This window comes from Buteo buteo, chromosome 26, assembly GCF_964188355.1.
Source record: "Buteo buteo chromosome 26, bButBut1.hap1.1, whole genome shotgun sequence".
In the NCBI taxonomy this organism is placed as follows: Eukaryota; Metazoa; Chordata; class Aves; order Accipitriformes; family Accipitridae; genus Buteo; species Buteo buteo.
The window spans coordinates 12,589,200-12,610,604 of NC_134196.1; the positions used below are offsets into that span (position 1 = coordinate 12,589,200).

The 21,405-nt window shown below is 34.9% G+C and overlaps 1 protein-coding gene across 1 annotated transcript in view; it reads left to right on the forward strand.

The window, feature by feature from the left end:
- CAPS2 (calcyphosine 2) overlaps window positions 1–18,223 on the forward strand; it is a 30,852-nt gene extending 12,629 nt beyond the window's left edge. The window contains exons 9-19 of the mRNA XM_075057709.1: window positions 1,947–2,014; window positions 4,382–4,501; window positions 5,616–5,690; window positions 6,572–6,667; window positions 6,780–6,873; window positions 8,818–8,933; window positions 11,926–11,999; window positions 13,636–13,790; window positions 14,307–14,426; window positions 15,484–15,580; window positions 16,891–18,223. Coding sequence (XP_074913810.1) covers window positions 1,947–2,014; window positions 4,382–4,501; window positions 5,616–5,690; window positions 6,572–6,667; window positions 6,780–6,873; window positions 8,818–8,933; window positions 11,926–11,999; window positions 13,636–13,790; window positions 14,307–14,426; window positions 15,484–15,580; window positions 16,891–17,066 — 1,191 coding nt within the window. The 3' untranslated portion in view covers window positions 17,067–18,223. The remainder of the gene's footprint in view (window positions 1–1,946; window positions 2,015–4,381; window positions 4,502–5,615; window positions 5,691–6,571; window positions 6,668–6,779; window positions 6,874–8,817; window positions 8,934–11,925; window positions 12,000–13,635; window positions 13,791–14,306; window positions 14,427–15,483; window positions 15,581–16,890) is intronic.
- The last annotated feature ends 3,182 nt before the right edge of the window (window positions 18,224–21,405 follow it).

Genomic DNA, 21,405 nt, shown 5'->3' on the forward strand with positions numbered 1-21,405 from the left:
TAGGAATAATGGAAAAAATTGGAAGTAGTAACTGCATACATATTAATTCCTTTTGGTACACGTTGCCGCAATTGTTGGCATTTGATTTTAAGGTGTTTTAAAAATTTGCCTAAGAATACACAATGTTAAAATTTCCTTTTACTGTAATCATTACCAAAACCTGTAATGGTAAAGTAGAATTTATCTTAATTTTTTTATAGTTTGTGATGAAAGTTCCCTTATTCAAGACAGATTATAGTACATGTGTGATTGCAAATAGATGCTATATATAATAAAACCAGGGTTTTTTAAAAGAAGGTTGGTTTTCTCTGAATAATCATATTTTTTTGAACAAGAGTTACTACTATTTAACCAGTGAGAGCTGCTGCAAGTTCAATGTTTGCCTCAGCAATTTTGTAAATTCATGGTACAGCTTTTGTCTAAGAGCTGAATGGAGTATGTTCCATGGAAGAGTACATTTAGTGACCTAGTATTCAATTGAAATTCAAGGTCTAAGGTTTCTTTTTTTAAAATCAGGTTCTTTTCAGCATGCTAGCTGGTTTGGCTCTATAAGGTGGGGTCCAAGGAATATGTTGTGTTTTAACAAACACTGCTCTGTATTATCACTGTGTCCTCTTTACATAATGCTTTTTAATATAACTGTTGTGACAGTTAATGGGCAAAGATTCAGTAACTCTGAGTAAAGCACCTGTAGTTCTCATAGGTGCAAAAATGAAATATGAAAGCAGACTAAAAAGCCCCCTATCTCCTATAGTTCAGAAATCTTTTAAGGCTTACAATCAGTTCGGAATAAACACCAGCTGGTCTAGTGTTACATTATTTATTTGGGTTTTTTGGTTTTCGGTTTCCTGTTTGTTTTTTGTTTGTTTGTTTTTTTCTGGCTAGTGCCAATCAATATTTACTTGAAGGTTGTGAATTATACCCATAACATCTCTGTGGAGTTGTCCCTTACAGTTACCTGTTGTCTGGCAACAAACTTTCGGTTCTTCTTTAGCCATGGGAAGGCTTGATCTATCTAGAATTTGGTTTGCATGCAAGAATTGTGTGGAAGAAATAACCAATCAAAAAAAAAAAAATCTTAATTCTTCAGTTTCAGAATACCTACAAAGTTGTCAAAAAAAAAGTTGCGTAAACTCCCTTGGTAACAATAATCTCTGTTTTCTCATATATAAAAATTATTTTTTGGGTAAAAAAGCCAAATTTAAGGGCGGTGAAAAAGTTCAGGAATCTAGGAGATAAAAGGAAGAGAGATGCTGGGGGCTGGTTGTTGCCAATAGCCTCCAATGCTGTCCTGGGGTATCCTCTTGCGCTTTGGTTTCTCTTTCTATGAAACAAATGATGATCGGTGCCTGAGGACTTGACAGTGAATGGCACAAGGTTATGGTTCAGTGTTACTCTAATAAAAATAATAATAAGATCATGTTAAATCCCCTTCCCCCTTAGGATGATCTTTCCTGAAAGGTTTTTTAGATTGGCCTGTCTCAGCAGAAAATTATTGTGGCATGCAGCAAATAAAAATTGTGCATTGAGACTAAGTCTTAAAAGATTTTTTTTTGACTAAATATTGCTGGAGGTAAAGTTCCTTTCTCTGAGTTGGAATCTGTGTCAACTGTGAAACCTGGAATAGTGCGAGTTTCCTCAGGCTCTATTGTACTTAAAGAATTTATTGGAAACAATACAGAGATAAGGATGCTGTCTGTCAACAGAAATACTAGAATTCTCATATTTATTGACAACTAATATGCATAGACAATTTGAGTGTGTAGCAGAGAATATTATTTGTTATTATTGTTATGCAAATAGAACTCTATTGAAAAAGATGGAAAAAAATTAATTGTGACATTGGTAAGATTGTGACCTCTGAATGCTATCTTAAAGGGTAATTTATTATTTGAAGTGTCTGGTGTTACATATTTCATTTGCTCTTAGTCAGTTTTTCATTGCAGGAGGATGTTGCTGCAGAGAGGAGAAAACAGGCTGTAGTAGAACAAGTGATGGTGGATCAATTATCTAGGTAAGTGAATTTATAATGTAAAATTTCAGTTTTCCCTAAAGAAAAATTTAGATCTGTGAGTGTGTTGCTTTTCTTGCCTAGGAGCTGTTTTGATCATCTCATTCCAAGTCTTATGGAGTCATATGTAGTGTTATTATTTTCAAAAATTCTTTAAATGAAAAGTCTTTTTTATTTAACTTAAAAGGTCAGTTTAAAGTGCTATGTGTAAGTTAATTTTTTTCTGAGAATAATTTTTAAATTTTTAATTTTCAATTTTATACTTGAACCTAATTTAAGGGCTTTATAATAGAACTAGTTCTCAGAAACAACCATCTTGCACCTCAGCAAAATAGACAAATGCCTGCTGTTACAAATTACACTCCTTCAGTGTTTATTTTCTTTTCTAAGAATCTTAGCTTTATTACTATTTCTTTATTAATATTGACACACATCCTGCAAGAGTAAAGGAGTATTATACCAATGTTGGACACGTAGGGAAAAAAAGGCACAATGATGAATCGAGTTGATCAAGGTTGGACAGGAAGGCTCTCCTAACTTCATTGCTATCCCTTCAGCTCCAAGAAAGCATTGCTTCTATGTAGAAAGATCCCTTTATATATTAAGGGGGAAAAAAAGTAACTTACAGGTAAAGATGAGTATAGAAAAAAACATCTTTCCTTACTGTTATTCCCATAAACTTGTTCTCATTTTTAAGCATGCTTTAAAAATTCAGAAGTTTATCCAAGTTGTCTGGTTATGGCAATATAGGATGGCACAAGCTAGGTTCGTATAGTTTCCTGTTACCTTACACTTGCTAAAAATTATCTGTGGGTTGGTCTACAGCATGTTGCATTCTGTGTTTAGTTTACAATCTCTGTAGTTATCTGTACTGATATTATAGCCCATCAGATCTTAAGACTTTGAGGTTGAAATGTTGCACTTCATTTTATTTTTTGTTTCTGTTCCAACTGCAGTTTAAATGACCTATATTGTTTAAAACTCTATTAATGCTTTTACACTATTTAAAAGCTGAGATATCAAGGAAGTTGCATGAAGGAAACGAGATTGTCATGAAACACAATGTTAAATTCCAAGTGTCATTGTAGCAGGATTAAAAATATGGAAGTGTTCAGGGCAACAATCCCCAATTTTCAAAGAAATGCTTGTTCCATGTCATATCTCTACAAACATATAGGTAAAGCAGATGATTACAGAAATCATCTTAAAAATGCACTGGTTGTATTGACGTGTTTCAATCCTACTGACGTTGGATTAAACATACACGTTTGTTCATCTTGGATCATGCATGTTCATTCTGTGTTTAGGCTCTTTCAGCTGCTTTGCCTTATTTTTTCCATGTATTCCTTCTTCTACTCTGAACTCTTTTGTTGATGGTGTCAAAACAATATTCAGTAGTGTTGCAGCTGCATCAGGATGAACTTTTAATTAAAAAAATCTGTTTATATTCCCAATATGACTGTGCCAGTACTGCCATACAAATTGGTATCAGAGAGCAGGATGTTAACTGGGGAAGGTTAGTTCAAAACTGTTGTGTGAAAAAAATCTATTAAAGGAAACACAAAGGTGTTTTGATTTTTGTTTTGATTTTTTTCTTAGTAGAGTCAATCTTGCAGTTAAATCAGTGTAACTGATGTGTGCAAAGATCAATCTGCAGATTGATCTGATCAATCTGCAGATCAATCAGAGAACAAGTTTATAAAACTATTAGCCATGCAAAATTATTTTTTTCCTTCCGATTGTGAACCATTTCAATAACGTTAAAAGAATCTAATGTATTTTAAAGGGTCTCTTCTTTTGTTTACTTGTTAAACTGATACAGAGAATATCAAAATGTTTGGAAACCAGTTCATCTATTTCTTGTCTGCTTGATGGGACTTTGAGGTCCTATGGGCTTCCTAGGGGAAAGTGCCAGTGTTTTTGTTGGATGATGTCGCTGGCTGGCCAGTACTAGTAACTGTTGTCACTGATTGTGGATGGAGCTGTGGATAAAGAAAATCAATGATGGAACTTTTACAAAAATAGTGGAAATGAGAGGAAAAAAAACCCAACCCCCTTTGTAATCCTGATTTATTTTATATATACATATATAAAATATACTTAAAATAATATGTATATACATGTAAAGTTACTACATAATAGTACCCTACCAGAATATTTTTGCATATATTTGATTTTGAGTAATAGACTTCAGAATTTGTGAAAACAAACAAAAAAATAAGGCCATAAATTTATGCAAGCTTAATGGGTAACTAAGATTTTATTGCTGTTACTCTTGGGTGTTTTCTTTCCTGGGTAAGAATATGTAAGATCTGAGATTCAAACTTACTAATAGTCAGCGGGCTTCTCTCTGCTCTTCTTTCTGGTCAGAGCTGTTATAAGTGACCCAGAGCAATCCATGTGTGCTGATGTTTGCGAGGAAGCTCGTGGGCTTCTGGGACTTGGGACAGCACAAATGCGTTTTAGAAAAAGAATGTTTCATGAAACCAAGTAAGTTTTCTCTAGCGGTCATTTTTTTAGAAATACACTTTCTGCTGTATTCTTTATATTATTTTGCGCTCTGCGGTGTCTCTTTGCCTTTCCAGATGTTTTATTTCTGGCTTAGATCCACCAACTTCATGTGAAGCCTTTTTTGTAGCCTACCCATACTTGTAATTGCCTAGTGGGACCTTTTTTATGTGGATTCTCTGTTGTATAATGATTGATTCATAGAATTTATAAAACCTAGGAGACATTCTTAAGCTTATATTGATATTGTTCATCACAGGGTTTTGCCAGCCTTTTCTGAGCTGTTGAATGCTTGCAATCTTGTCATATCCTTTTAGAGAGTCCTATCCTGAGGTGCATAAAATTGCATAAATATGCATCTGTAAATGCTAATGCAGTTCTTCACAATATAATCATACTTTTCTTTCATGTTTTGATTTCTGCTGCAGTAATTAAACATACTGGCATTTAAGTGTCATTCCTGGCCTGTGAGCATTGAAGTAGTAACTCCAAGGGCTTAAGAAAAACAGAAAACGTTGTGATCCATAAAATTAAATGAATCTGCAGGTCCAGGTTTTGTTCCATTAATCTTTCTCAACATGCAGGCAAACATCTCTGCTTTGTGCATTTTAACATCCTGCTCTAAAGTCTTTCTAAACAAATGTCATCTTTGTATTCTTAAAAAAAAAAAAAGGCAACAAAACCAGTCTCAATCTCTTACACCCATCACATGGACAAATCCCCATTTCTGGAACTAGTAATAAGGCCAATATAAAACATTTAGGTGGGTAAAGAAGCTCCAACCTGGGTATTTTTGCAAGAAAACACATTGATTGGTGGAAGTATAAGTTTAATTCTTGATACAAGTGTATGTAAACAAAATATCCCATTCATATCTATGCCTTCTGTGAATGTACTCTCATACGATGTAGTTACAGAGCACTTTCCACATTACAACTCTGAGTTCTTTCTAATTCAACTACAAGGGATCATCTCCTCAGCCAGTTGCCAAGGTTACCATATTTCACATATTTTGCTGTTTTGAAACAGTTGATTTTTATGTAACGTTTCTCTGTGAGCATATAGGTGTTGTTAACATGCTGCATTATTTTCACAGAATAAGGACCAAATCAGGATTAACTGAAAACATGCTCTCTAACAAGCTACGTTTTGATAGTAGGATTATATCGAGGTAATTGCAAGTTTTGTGAAGCTTTTCAATTCTGTGAATTTATGAATGATGATCATTTTACCCTCTTGAAATTAATTGCACTGAACCTTTCTGTTCCCTGTTTAGAAAAAAGTATGTGCTGTGTGGGTATATATATGCATACATGGATAATACACGTTTTGACATGGCTGATGGATAGTGGCTTTACAGTCCCATTGTACAGTGTTAAGATGCATGTGTTACGTTACCATCATACCATCATACCGTAGCTCCGCGCAGGACAGTTAGTACAGGGGCTGTGTAAACTAGTGCTCTTAGCTGTTGTACCTCAGCTGATTAAAAATTAATTTAGTCTTGGCTTAGTATGTGGCAACCACTGGATGGAAAGGATGGCTTTGTGTCTTTGTAGCTCCTTGCATATTAAACTTGCAGGTTTAGGGCATCTTTGAAACTGTTCTGAATTGAGTAGCAGTGACATAAACATATTCTTCAGCTCTGAAAGTGGTGCTTTTTCTGAAGCAGTGAGCTGTATACTTGTTAGACATAGCTGAGGATTCAGCCACGTAGCTTCAGATACCACAGTGAATACAGTAGTCCTGGTGTAAGTAATCCTTTAGCTAATGAATGAAAATGACATTGGTGTACTAAAACATGAAGCCTTGAAAGCTGTTTTTAACATTATGGAGAATGGAATGTTACATTAAAATCTGTCCAAATCCAGAAGTTGAATTCCGTGATGGTTTAGAGAAAAGAGTCAGATACCTTTTTCAAAGAAAGAGATTGTACAATGTGCAACATTGGAAATAAAATGCATATTCCAAAATAAATGTTATTTATGTTTGGGTTGAATTGGATTTATATAGATGCAAAAACATAAAGGTGCTTTTCAATTTTCCTTCTAGAAATGGTCGCGATGCTTGTAGAGAGTTGATTGGATTTTTTTTTGCATGTGACAGATCCCTTACTGTGTACGAATTTCGACAGTTTGGAAAAAATAGGTAGGATACAGTGCTTCTTTTTTAAAAAGGTTTTAGAACCCATCTTCCAACTGTATGTAAGAAACTTAAATAAATTTAATTGTTTTAATAGCAGTTTTGAATTATTTCACAGAACAAATGCCTTGCCTTTCATTCAGAAGGGAGTTTATCAACATCAACGTGGACAAAGGAAGGGAAAAGCTTATGATCTTAGTGACTTCTATATTGTAAGTATTCTGCTGAATGTAAGGCAATTTTGTTGGTGTTTTGGAAGTAATATTTAGATATTCGAGTTGAAAATTGTGATCTAGCTTTCAGGGAAGACCAAAAGTCTTCCCCTTCAGTAACATTTTCGAATTAAAGATTTTTAGGAGTTGATTATTTTGCTGTCCCATGTTTTAGAGATTCCATTTGTGCCTTCAGATTAAGCTGTAGTTTGAAATTTTCCCACTAGAGGACACAAGACTGCAGACAGTGCAGACTTTTTTGTAGGCAAAATGAACGAGGGAAGGAGAGTCCTGAAGATGAAGTAGATGAAAGTACTTGCCAAAAATTAATAATCTTTGCAAGGTCTGCTGGCATTTTTGACACGAGACAATGATTAAATATTTTTTTTAAACATGAGGCAGTTGCAGGTTAATTGCTTTTAACCTAAAGTTTGAAAATATTTACCACCAGATGTTTAGAGAGAACTTTTGAAACAATGGTAAACTTCATCTACTAACTAATCTGATGACTGACTACAAATCATACTGCATCTTCTGTCCTGCTGTACTTCTGTACTGGGTTAAGTGTTCCTGGTTTATAAATACTTAAGCAATTTTTCAAGTAGAGTGTTTTCACTGAGTTCTTCACATCTTCCTACAAATCTTAAGTTTAGAGCAAAAACCATGTTCAAATGAAGTGTTGAAAGTAAAGGAAGGCAACATTAGTTTTTAGAGTGTTTTGTCTAATCACCTGCCTAATCCTGACTGTATACATGTGGCTATAAGAGTTTCCAAGATGAAATAGATTACTTTCTTTAAGGGTTAAAGCTATTTTTTAGAGACTTCTTAAGTTTTTTTTTAATTGTCATGTGTATCTTTGCAACCTGCAGATGGAAATGTGTTCTGAGTAAAGATGTGTCTTAAAGCTGTCCAGAAAACGTACCCTACCAAGTTCAATAGCTCTTTGGAATGATGTCGTATTTGTGAATCTCCATATCGGCAAACAGGGTTTCTGGGCTGACATTAAGATATACAAATCTCTCACAAAGTCCAAATGATTGAGACACTTGTACAATAACAGTGTCTCTGTTGCCTTCCTAATTTATGAGTTCTGGAGTCTCTATAACCCAAGTCTGCATGGATATTACAGTTAGAGCTACTGGGTTTTTTTATTTATTTATTCTTATTGGTATTCTTTGCTTTTAGTTTGCTGCTTTTCTTTCTCTCCCCTTCCCTATTCTACCAAAACAAAAAGCATCTTTAATTTTGCAAAATACATAAGGTGTGTCCTCTGTCCCCGACTTGGAGGGAAGGGGAATTTGTAATACTCAGAAGAGACTATACTGGATAATAGAACTCTATGCTACTAACAACATATTTTTATTCAATATTTATTTGTGAAATACAGCAATTTTAAAGACTAACATTATAATTAAACATTGCAGGAATGATTTGAACTTTGAGAAGGCTACTTTTTAGTTGTTTATCTCAAGTATGATTTTAGGTTACTGAAAATAACTGTGGAGGGTTTCCTCTAGTCTGAGAGAACTTCACTTTCATGCAATCCGTGTGGCACCTTCTGTGACTCTTTTCTGTGGTCCAGTGAGTTTTGGATCCCATAAGGATGAAGGAACAAGAAAAATGGAAAAGTAGAGCCTGGCAGAGGGAACAACAATCTGTAGTCTCATGTTTCTCAGCTGTAGATCAGGCAACAGTAGGCCCTCTTACTAGACAAACCTCTATGTAAATAATGTGGATATCCTCTATGAGGATAATGTGTCATCTTGGAGCCTGCAGCTCTTTTTATTTAGTACTAGAAAGGCTCTGTTAAAAAGGTTAACTGACCTTAGCTATACCTTTTCATTATTTCATACCAAGGCTTTTAACAATCACTTGAAAGTCTTGCAGAATGTATTTTATGAAATACACAATCTAATTGGAAATCATTGTATGCTTTACCAACAGGGAGCTAACCTAACTTTCCGAAGTGTTGATCATAACCTTCCAGAAAGTGTTAAGCAGAACCCAGTTCTCACCCTTCGTGTGATAAGTATTGATGAAGCAGCTATGGATTTTCTAAAGTAAGTGCAGCTAACTGTTTTTCAAATTACCTTTCCTTCCTTAAGAAAAAAAAGATTTTTTAATAAGAGCTTCTAACATCTTATACTGCTAAAAAAAAAAATATCTGTCTTCAGGCTGTTGTTAGGAGAAATTAGTAATAGGTGTTAGTGGATGTTCTGTAATTCAGTAACATCCTAGAATGATAAGCAGGAATTTTAAAATAAGAATTAATTAAATTATGAAACTGTCCTTTTTGCTTTGTTTGAAGTCAGGTGTTTTTATATACAAATCATATACTGAAACTTTTTTTGTGATGAACCAAAGTACTATGTTTGGGGGAACAATGCCTTTTTTTTTTTTTTTTGATCAACTTTATTATTATCAAATCTTTTGTGAAGCTTATGTTAAAAGCTTGTATTGGTCACGGTAGTGCAAGTGTTTGAACACAGGCAGGGGAAGGATTAGCATTTTCTCTCTCTGTTTTTTCTTTTTCATTTTCTTTTTCCTTCCTCTTCCTATCCCTTCATCCTTCATTATTCCAGATATTGCACCCTGTTGAAGACTTCAGGCACTGGGACAGGATTTCTGCACATATTCTTTCAAAATAGGTTTCAGTAAATTAAGGTGTTCGCAGTCTGAAAGATGGGTATTTCTTTGAACTTTTTCAAATGGTTTAGTGAATGGTTAATCTTCGAGTATGTGTTTATTTTTGAAGGTAATATTCTCATCTCAATATCTATGCAGAAGTAAACTGTCTAGGGAATGAAGCATCTTTGTGTGGGTTTTCTCACTTTTATTGTGGATGTACTAATTCTTAGCACAAATAAAATCTTGGTATAAAATTTATTGCACTGCTGTGTTGCCTGAACACAGAAGTTACCTAACAGTGTTGGAAATACAGTCAGAGTTTGATTACTCAAATTTTGGTGAGGAATGTTAGCTGATAGCAGATGTTACAAGGTAGAAATTTTCATAAAATCATGGAATCATAGAAAGGGACCTCAAGAGGGTCTCTAGTCCAACCCTCCTGCTCAGAGCAGTGTTTACTACAGTAGGTTGGTCAGGGCTGCATCCACTTGGGTTTTTAATATCTCCGAGGTTGAAGACTCTGCAACCTTCCTGGGAAACCTATTCCAGTGTTCAATCAACCTTACAGTAGAAAAGTGTTTTCTGTTGTTGAGAGGGAACCTCCTGTGTTTCAGTTTGTGCTCATTGCCTCTTGTCCCGTCACTGGGCACCACTGAGGAGAGCCTGTCTCAGTCTTTACTCCTCCTGTCAGGTATTTATACACACTGACAAGATCCCTCCAGCCTTCTCTTCTCCAGGCTAAACAGTTCCAGCTCCCTATATTTCAAATGCTTCAATCCCTTCTTGACTAGGAACAGCAGTAACAGAATCTCAATTAAAGACGTTCAGTATCTATAGACTACTTTTGTTAGCACAACTTAACTGACTATTATTTTTCTTTCTGCAAGTGTTTAGACACATGAAGCTTGTTCTCAGTTACGGTAATATTCCCTTTAAGGTCCCTTTACACTGAAAGCTTTGCAAAGGAGCCATAGTGAGCTAACAGTACATAAAACAATAAATTCAAACATAATTGGTTATACAAATGTATAGTGGTATGATGCTTAGTGCTAATTGTTCCCTCTCTGCAAGGTTTCCTTGAAGTAAAACACAATATAGTTTAATTTCATATAGTTTATGTAAGACATATTACATCTCAGAAACCTATCATTCTGGTAAACAGCTTTTTCTTTAATTTGTTGCTAATCTTATACCTGTGAAATTTGGAGTTGATCAAATGTTATCTCTGAAGGCTCCAGAAAGAAGACCTCCTCACTGGGGATTTTGGATTTTTGGCTACCTGTGGTGGAACAGATTTTTTCTTTTTCATACTCTCTCTCTGTGTTCTTTCCATTAGTGACTAAATTTCAGATTGTGAAGTCTGTCTTCTTCTTCTGAATGGGGGCGTTACTGAACTCAGTATTCTCTGGTGCAAAACTCTTGAACTGAGTCCTCTTACCTCCATTACTGTACTCACAGAGAATCCTGTTCAGGTACAGTCCAAAAGGTCTATTACAGGTTTTCAGGAGCAGCTATGCCCTGCTGTTACAAGCCATGAAGCTTTTGTTTTACATGTGTTTCAGAGAGAGTACACTATCTTCTGTAGGTTGTTGTTGACTTTCCAGTTTAGGTGGTTTGATACAGGCAAGCTTTTAGGGACTTCATAATGGGAGGTATCCAAAGTGGAGATTAAAAGTCTTAATGGACAGCAGAGAGGTAAGTCTTTGGCCTCAGAAAGCAGAAGGAGGAGTACTCCATGGCAAAGCACTGGTGAGCAAGCAGCTCAAAGTTGACAGTAACGCTTTTCCATTTGCCTTCCTATTCTGATTAAAATAATTAAATAATTATAGGAACTTTTTTTTTTTCTTTCATCCAATAGGTTCTTCCACAGTATTTTTTATCAACCTTTATAACAATTTCTGATGGGGGCTTCTGGGAAGCCCTTCTCAGAAGGGAATGTGCCAGACAAAACACAAAATTTAACCATAATTCCTAGAACACACCTAAGATATGCTGATCCAGCTTTTGGTCTATACCCTTGCAATTTCTCTTCTAAAGAGAGATTTGTAGCTACTTCATGTTATTTTCCTGTTAGTAACTAAATGTAGTTGCTTTAACAAACTATTCCAGTGGCCTGAGCTGAAGATTAGGACTGTCTTGAAATAAATTTCTGGAGATTTTACGCACAGGAGGAATTATCCATGGTTAATGAATTAGTAGAGGAGCTGCTAATGGAATATTGTCAGAAAGGAATTTTTGCATATCTGCAGCTGTTCAGCAAGGACTTTTGTGTGTTCCATCTCAAACTCAAGCAATTGGATACTATGCTTGTAAGGGTAGTATAAGAATTAAATATAAAGTTCAGAATTTTTTTACTACAGCTGTTTTGAATTCAGTAACATTACATGTAATTTCACCAATCAACACTGATTTTTATTATTTTAGATCTTCTATGGAATTCAAGCAAGAGTGTTCCAAGCAAGTGGTCGATGACAGCGAAGTTTTCAAGAAGATTCAAGGTTTGTATCTACCAGAACCCATTTAATTTTATTTTCAGTACCTCTATCTTTACAGCTCAACACAAAGAACAATAGTGATGTTAGAAAGATTTTATTTGTATAAATGAAATTAAGCAAAAGTTAGGTATTTATCAGAATATTATTAGACTGATATCAGCCTAAATCAATCATAAGAATACTTTCTCCTTTTTCTTTTTTTTTAAATAAACAGTCTGGCTAAAGATCGTGGAGACAGTACAGAATAATTGTGAAAGTAATCAAAATGTTAATCTGTGTCAACATAATCTCTGAAAAATGCTGAAACATAATGCTGATCCTATGTTGAACTGGCATTAAATTAAAATAGTTATTGGCAAAATGTACAAACACAATCTCATTTCTTCGGTTAATTTTGTGCTAGATACTTCTTTTGGAAATTATTTCTATACCTTGATAAGGTGGGTTTTTTTTATAGTCTTTAATATTATGCTTATTAAAATATGTGAGTATAATTTGAGTAGTATATTCTGGAGTATGTAAATAAATTTTACCAGGTTCCTACCTACAGCCTTTAGGACAGAGGCATAGCTTTGTGTTTATATTGTGGAAAGATGTTTATGCAATGCTATGTATTATCTTTGTAACCTGTGGTCAACAAGAACTATTGAACTGAACAGCTTCCAGCTTGTAGAATCTCCACTATTTACTGTCATTAGCTAAACCTGTTTTAAGTAGGTACTCTTTGGTCATTAAAGTCTGCTTAGACATTTACTTTTAGAAAAAATGTTGGAATAACAATTAGGGATATTTTTTAATCTTCTAGTTATTTTTTCCCCTCACATAATAGACACAAATTGATTTCTCAATTAGCTGACTACATCTAAGGTTTGCTGGCATGGCCTGGAAGAAGGTTACGTGTATATACTTCAAGACATCTTTTAACATACGTTTGAGTTTGAACTTCACTGGAAAAAACTTCCTTCTTTCACCCTCCCTCTTATCTTGCTTTATAATGGTAGACACAAGTAATTTGAAGATATAATATGATAATAGCAGATGACTTCTGTTAACAGAGTATGCTGAGAAACCCGGACATACCTGAAGTAAACCTGCTACGTAAAAAGTTTGATAATGCTGTCATTTTTACCATAGAAATAGTTTTCTGCTTGTCATTTTGGAACGATTTTGCAGAATTACTTTTATTTGTTCTTGTTTCCACATGTAGTTAACATGTCTGTGCAATGAAGGAGCAACTCTGTGTCCCATAATGGAATGTTTGTATTACCAAAGTAGCATTCCTAAGTTGCTTTGTATGTTGAATCATGGTACGTGATCAGTTCTAGCAGAAATAAGCAGTTTTATAATCTGAGCACGTAGAGGGCGATAGCCATTCTTCCTTTCCTTCTGTGATCTCTTTAAAAGTTTTGTTAGATGTTCCTGCTGCTTTATATGACTTCTCCTCAAATGTTAAGAAACTGGTAGTTTCATTTGAACTGACATTCTCTCATCAAAGATAAAGGAGCCTGGATGCATGGATATGTCATTTTAACCAGCAGTTATCATAAGTAGCTGCGGTTTTCTTTACTTTTATACGAGCTCCATGCCATGTGGCACACTTGGGGTAAACATTGTGTCCTTTATTTCTCCAAATCCTCAGGTATATTCAGAGAGACACTAAGTAAAAGAGGAGTTTGGGTTATAACAGGCTTAGGAAAGTATTTCCGACAAGTAGACAAGAACAGAAATGGTTTTCTCTCTCAGGCAGCCTTTAAAGAAGCTCTGAAAGTGTTCCATTTGGAAATGCCTGAAGGGGTAAGTCTAGCTGAAACTGTAATCGTGGGTATTATCTTACTTTAATTTATGGAATCACTTCTTTTCTTTGCTTAAATCTATAGTTTAATAGCTGGTTTTTGCAAGATGGTTTTGGGTTTGGTTTTTTTTTCCCCCTTGTGGTTATATTGGCATTTATGCATTCAGGTCTATGAGAAATTCTTAAAAATAAAAGAAATTTAAAAACATGCAAACTTCAATCCATTTTTTTCTTTTTTGGCCTTGAAAAATAATTTAGATGATGCTATTTGCTTATCTTTTTTCCTTGCTTTAGGTATTATGTTTTAAAAATAGCCCACAGCTATCAGAACTGCAAATAATGTGAATTATGGTCATCAGTGACCATTGATGACTTACATTATTTTGACAAATCTTTGAGTCGGTTTGGATTTGGAAGTTGTTTTTTTTGTGAGAATACTGTAATTTCCTATTATAGCAATTGTTTTATTCTAAGGCAGACATAGTGAAGAACTTTGGCAAAATATTTTTAAATTGCAGGACTTTGAATCCTTATGGCTTATTCTTGATGATAGCAAGAGTGATAAGGTCGACTATGGAGAATTTACTCGTGCCGTATTTGGAGAAATGAATGAATATAGGAAAGCATTTGTAAGAAAAGTAAGTTTTGTTGCAGATATTCTAAGTGTAGATATTTTGCAGTCTAACTTTGGAGTTACTTATTTGTCATATTCTGGTTGTTGCTTTTTGTTGTTTTTCTTAAATTGTGCAACTGGTAATTGACTTTTTACACTTTCAGATCAGTTTATTAGAATAAACATAAATTGGAGGACTGCATGCTGTTCCAATGTTGAATTAGTTAATTTTAAACTCTAGAATGAATTCCTTTATTATTTTGAGTTTATGCATATGTATGTTATTCTTACAGTTCAGTCCAGTGTATAAAGCATCTGGCACCCTGAGACTATCTCTTCCAGAAGTCTGTTTCCTTATTTTGGCAGGTCACTATATCTGCGTGCAGATTTTTTTCACTTAGTGTCTGAAATAGGAGACAATAATACTTGCCTCCTTTGAGACCTACAATTAGAGTCGTCATATTTGTGAGACTTCTTATGTTTGAAATGCCATTTGTTATATGTCTCTAATGTAGTGGAGCCGTTTGCAGTATGAAACACTGATTGCAAACCAGCCAATAGAGTAGCAACTGGGTATCAAGATCAAGAAAAAATGACATGTACTTTCATACTTTTAATCACGGAGGATCTGACTCTCCTAGTCTTATGTATCAAGCATGTGTATTTGAGTAAACTGAAATGAAAGTGAAGCTGCAGTTAGCAGCGCTGAAGAGGCTGTGTTGAGCCCTCTGTCAGAATGACACAGGAAATCTTAATACTTGGAGGAGGCAGAAGGGAAGTGGCTTAACTTCGGATTCTAAGGTTGAGCTAGAAATTTTGGAGAGAAGACAAATTTTTTTTGAGTTGGTGAGGGCACTACATTTGATGTGAAAGCTGTTGAGATAAAATAATCATGAAACTCCATAATCTAGAATAATTTTCTGGTATCTGGTGCTTTACATAAAATAGGTAAGTTGACTTAATCCATTGCACAAGATCTAAAAATATGTGCTAGGTAATTAAGTATATTTGATCTTCTACATCTTTACCTTCTTTTTCTTTTTTCCTTATATGCTTATATGAAACTCTTTTTTTCCTTATAGGCTTATATGAAACTAGATTTCAACAAAACTGGGAGTGTGCCTATGGTAGATATCAGGAAATGCTACTGTGCAAAGAAACATCCTCTAGTGTTGGCAGGTAATTCACATGAACAACAACAACGAAAAATATTAAAAAATCTGTAACTACTGAAGTAATCCTGTTAGCAGAGATACCAGATCCAGAAACTGGTTGCAAATACAAACCGTTTTCCTGTTGGCTTAGACTTGAGCTGTTAAGGAGACCTTTTTTTCCTCTGATGACCTATAATGTGTTTATCTGGAATATGACTATAAATAGTAATGGAGTTCCTATACACAATTTTAATACTTGCTTTTTATCAAGCTGCAAATACTGCATATATGCAGAGTAGTTCCTTTCCCTATCTGTGTAGGACTACATTTAAGCAGTTATTGCTCAGGTTTGGCGTGCAAGTTATCAGTGACACGTTTGATATTAGTAATTTTCACTTAGGAGGATTACTCTCGTATTCATATTACTGTTTTCCATCAAAATATGCAAGATTTCTAACTGACACTGAATGTACTCAGCACTTGAAGTTCCTTCTGAATAAATTATTCATTTATTTCTGGGACAGGATTGTCATCCTTTACAGAGGAAATGTTGGTATCTTCATTATTTTTTCAGGATTCTCAAAACTGTTTAAACTCCACCATGAAAAAATAGTTTAAATATTTGTATGTCAGTTTCTAAAATAACATCTCCATGTACCAAACTAGTCATTGTGAAAGTCTCCCTAGTGACCTGACCCTTTGTTTTACCTATAGAAGAGAGGATGTTTTTTGTATTGCCAGTGATTTTAATGGTAACATGTGAAGTCACATGGTGGTATAGGGATGTTACATATGCAATTTTTTCCAATGCTATAATGCTATATTTTTTTTCCATTTTTTTTTCTCAATGCTATGAAATCATCTTGAGTACAATCTTTATTAAGTCACTAGAATGCACATGCAAATTGCAGAACACTTTTCGAATGCAAACTTGCATCCTAAGGTTTTCCTAGAGCTTTGAACTTGTATTATATTAATCATATGCTTTATTACAAAAAACTCGTGAATTACCAAAATTTTAGTTTACAAATCCATTATTCAGTTTCTGCAATCATTTGAAGAAAAAAATCATCCTGATCTCATAATTCGCTGAAATTGACTGTGGCCTCATGTTTCTGTTGATATTTAATGCTATCACGTGCTATTAAAGTAAGGTGATTTCTGCAGCTGGTATTAAGTGAGCCAATGACTTAATTCTGAAATCAGAATATTGAATTTGTTCAAGAAAAAAATTATTTGTAGGCTAAAATTGTAAAGTTTCTTGCCTGAATTATATAAATGCTATATATTCACTGATCTTGAAAATGTATTTAATGGAAAAATATACTTTTACAGGCAAAGCTACAGAAGAAGAAATTAAATCGTCATTTCTAGAAACATTAGGAGAGTCCTGCAGCAACCCCAATGAGGTGTCCTATTCTGAGTTCGAAGATTACTATGAAGGATTAAGTTTTGGAATCATGGATGATGATGATTTTGTTAATATCTTAAGGAACCCTTGGGGAATTTAGAGCGGAAGATGACAAAAATGAAGAGGATACATTTTCTAAACAAGGAGTGAGCTAAATAGGGAGGATTTAGTCTTGGTGTGCATTACTTCATAATTAGTGTCTTAAACTGATTTCAGGGACTGAAAATTTTTGATGCTTTCAGAATAATATATGGCAAATTTCTTAGAGTGTCTGTTGAGCTATGCTAACCACTCTTTTTTAATATAAATGCTGTTCATTCCTTTTCATTGGAAATAATAAAGGCTGTTCTACATAGCAAAAGGCATCATTTACTTGATATTAAAGTGGTCTATTTTAAAATAAGAGGGAGTTAGAATACTAAAATGCATGAAGGAGTATATGCAAGAGAAAATTTAGTTTATGATGCATTGTGAGAAGCTTTAGATTTGACTGTATAAATATCAATGGCAGCTTTTCTTCAGAGTTTTCTTCTTATAAAAGTAATGTGTTTATTCTTATAATGTTCTTTTTTCTCATTTCTTGTTTCTTATGCTGGTACTTAGCTTGAAAGCAAGCAGGTCATCCTTTTCCAATTTTGAGGATGTCTGCAGTACGGAAAGCACAGAGATGTTCACACCAATTAGTCCTTTGGCCTGTGGACCATCTTGACTGATCTTATTTTTTTTCATCTTGGTCAGGCATCTGAAGCTGAGCATTGAATCACGAAGGTTTTAATAAGCACACATATATTTTGTAATACGCTTCTTCTTTTCCTGTATTTTGCTAAGTGGTTTTCAAAACAAATAATTTATATTTAAATATCTGGTTTCTTTGCTTTCTATTGCTGTGATTTTTTTTTTTTTAACTAAAATTTAGCAATGATATCCTTTGTCAAACTGATATATAGCATTTCTTATCTACTCTGAAGGTATAAAACAGAAAAGTGTAAAAAAACCCCACCACAACCACATCTGTCACAACAAAAATTAAACCATGAATTAAAATATTCCTTGCTACTTCAAATATTCAGCCAGATATGCTTGTCAATGTAATACATGTTGTTAATTCTGCAAAATTATTTGTGTTAAGAAATAGAAAATATATTATTAATTAGAGAGAGAGAGAGAGAGTGTGCCTTTGGTTTCAATATACCTGTATTAAAATTAACTGTATGTTGAACTGCATTTCTTAAGCCTATGCAATTAAAATATATTAGTTTCCTCTGTGCTTGTCTGCCTGGTTTTGAATTTATAGTCTGTGGTTAACAGAACCTTCCTCTGAGATGGAATTTGTTTCCTAGGAATTTAAGGGCAGTGCTGAAAAAGGAATGCTGAAATGAGGGACTTTGGTCCCTCTGTGGCTGACTGGTTTATTCTAGATAGAGCACTTTCTTGTTCTAATAGCTTGTGCGTTGTCATGTTTTGATTGTTTGTACCCTGTCCTCAGTTGTAACTAGAACTGCAGTTTCTGCTCTAAATCCTCAGATGAGGGATTTGGGGAGTTTCTTTTGGGGCTGAAAAGTCTATATGTATTAGTTTACAGAGAAAGGCAAATTCTGTCAATGCTTATTCTAAGCAAGAATTCTGATGTGACTGATTACAATTTTCTTACTCCCCATCACTGCTGGAATTTCTCTTGCTGGAGATATTTTGTTCATTAGTGTTCTTGGAATTGGTGGTTCTGAGAAGAGCAACTTCAGCTGGTTTTACAGGGATCTGCTCGTTAACGTGTTTGAATAACTGAAAAATACCAAGTGGCATTTTTATTAGTTTTTCAAAGAATCGCCTGCTCGATTTAGACTTCTTCACTTAGGAGAGTTGTACCAACGTTATAAAATTGTAGCTCAATTTAATAAATGTGGAAGTGATTGTGAAATGAGGTATTGACATATTTCTTTTTGCAATGCTTAATTTTTTTGTGATGCTTTTAGGAAGGTCATTCCACAGTATCCTATGGAATGGAAAAATTGATGACAAGTGGATGTATCCTTAGTGGGCCTGCTTATCAGCAGAAGCTGTATAGGTCACATCTGCTGCAAATTAAGCGTTCTTTATTTTGTTCTTATCACTAAAATGAGGTGCTGTTATAAGAACATTATAGCTTTGGTAGTCATGTATTAATTTTTTTCTTAACCTGAAGACAGATCCGTAACAGCGTAATCTGTGGTAAATTCTAAAGGTCAGAAATTGCCTGAAAATAAAGTAGGTACTCTGATAATTACGTAAAACCTGCTAGGTATATAATTTCTATTAACTACAATGTCAGTTTTGCATCAGTGGCTGCCTCAAAACATCAGGTGTGATGTCTATGGTGAATTTTTAATGTAGTTCACCAAAGTCACTTTCCATCCACCCACTGGTTTTCATTGTCTAAAATTAAGCTGGTGACAATTCAACCCAACTTCTACCCAAGGCTGGCCCACCATGCTTACAGTTAGTAGAAAAATGCAGAAACTGTATTCAAACCAGGGACTGTGGTGTCTTTCGTTTCATTAAGTCATCTCAATGCCCTGATTAATTGCATTCTGATTTGCTCTTATTTACTTGCAAACATCTGATGAACCTGAATCCTCCTCTTTGATCAGTGCTTTGTAACTTTAAAACTTTCTGGTGGTGTCTGCTGGGTTTTTCTGCCTTTTATATGTGTTTCAGACAAAATTTTTCTACACTTGCTACCTTTCTCAGAATTGCCCATGTTTTCTAAATTAGGACGTGTTCTAAGAAGTGGTGTTCTCGGAGAAGCTGGCTGGCTTCTTTCCTGAAACTCACTGCTTAATAAAACTAGTTGTCTTCATGCCACCCTGATTTACACTTTGGCTAAAAAGTCTTAGCAACCCGCCCTAATTGAGAACATTGGAAGTGCATTATGCAGCAAACATATTTTGTCCTATTAGATGCGCGTGCTCCCAGAAGACAAGTGGAAGTTAACGAAGTGATGTAACTCCTCATTCTCAAGGTCTATGACCACTTCATCAAATGAATATGCACTTGCAACGTTAGCTGGAATGTTTAAGAGCATTTTTAAAAAGCAAAACACAGGCGCATGCGAGAACTGTCGGTAGCTTCACTTTGTCAGCTAATGGACTATGGGATCCTCACCTGGGATAGCTTTGTTGCTGAGTGTAGGTGTTCTTACTGATTCACACCCACAAACTCATTTCTTTTCCCTAAGAGTCACTGGCTGCTGACCAAATTTTGTGGGTCTTTTGGGGCCAGAAAACCCAAAAGATTAAAAATGTATCTACCACTCTGTGTTTGTATGGAGCTGCTGGTTAGGTTTGGGGTTTTTTTTGGTCTTGTGGGTATTTTGGGGTTTGGTTATTTGGTTTGGTGGTGGTTTGGGGTTTTTTTTTGAGCATGCTTTCTCTAGATAGTAAAAGGAAAAGCCTAGAACTGGTTTCTTATGTGTTGGTCTGTTAAGTCCATAGAAAAACAAAGCAGATAAGTTTCTGTGGCAGAAAAAGGGAAGGTAGAAAATCACACACTTTTTTTCTGTATATTACTCTAATAATTTATCCTTCCTCTCCTTCATACTCAGCAATTTAGAGACCGAGATAATCCTGTGCTTGCTTTTCATGTTGATAACCGTCTTGTCTTTGAGAAGCTGAGTCAGAAGGACTCTGTGGTAATCATGAGGCATCTCCGGTGATGAAAGAGGCAAGCAGTATTTCCTTTCAGACCTATTTAGGTTATTTTTTCCGCAGAGAACATTTCAAAATATTAACTGAACTGGAAGGTACTTAGAAAAGAAATGTGTTAAGATGGTACCTACATGATGACCTGATGAAATACTTTGGTTTGTGGCTCCTGTACTTCTGTTGCACTCCTTTTTGATTGTGGGGAAGCAGAGGCTTAAAGATGATAGAAAGGACACTTCTGTGATAAACCGATCTGTTTTGTGGTTTTTTTCCTCTGGTTTCTTAATGTTTACTATAGCATCTGTTGTGTTTACTTGGAATTTATAGTATCTGGGTACCTGTTTTCTGGCTTTTTTTTCTCTTCACTCATGTGTTACAGTTTGGATGGAATTAATTGGATTTGTGCATGGAAACTTCTGTGTTTATTGCTACTGGCAGAATTTTCTGTGTCCAGCATCCCCAGAGAAGCAGCTTCAAAATAAGAAAAGTAATAGCCATTTCTTTGTGGTTTGATTTTTCTGCAGGCTGCATTCTCATGAAAGATGTTTAATATTTTAGGACCTTTTGCTGGCTTGTGTATTTTTTAGCTTGTGTCTTCTGACCTTTTTCTGTCATTTTTGCCTCCCAGTTTTAGGAGCAAGAGGAACCTGAGAGACTCTGGAAAAGGTAGAAGAGATGGTATTTGGAAAGTGTGCCGTCTAGGTATCTAACTAATGAAGATTCTCCCTGTAGAAGCCTGACACTGCTTTTGAAGTGCCCTTT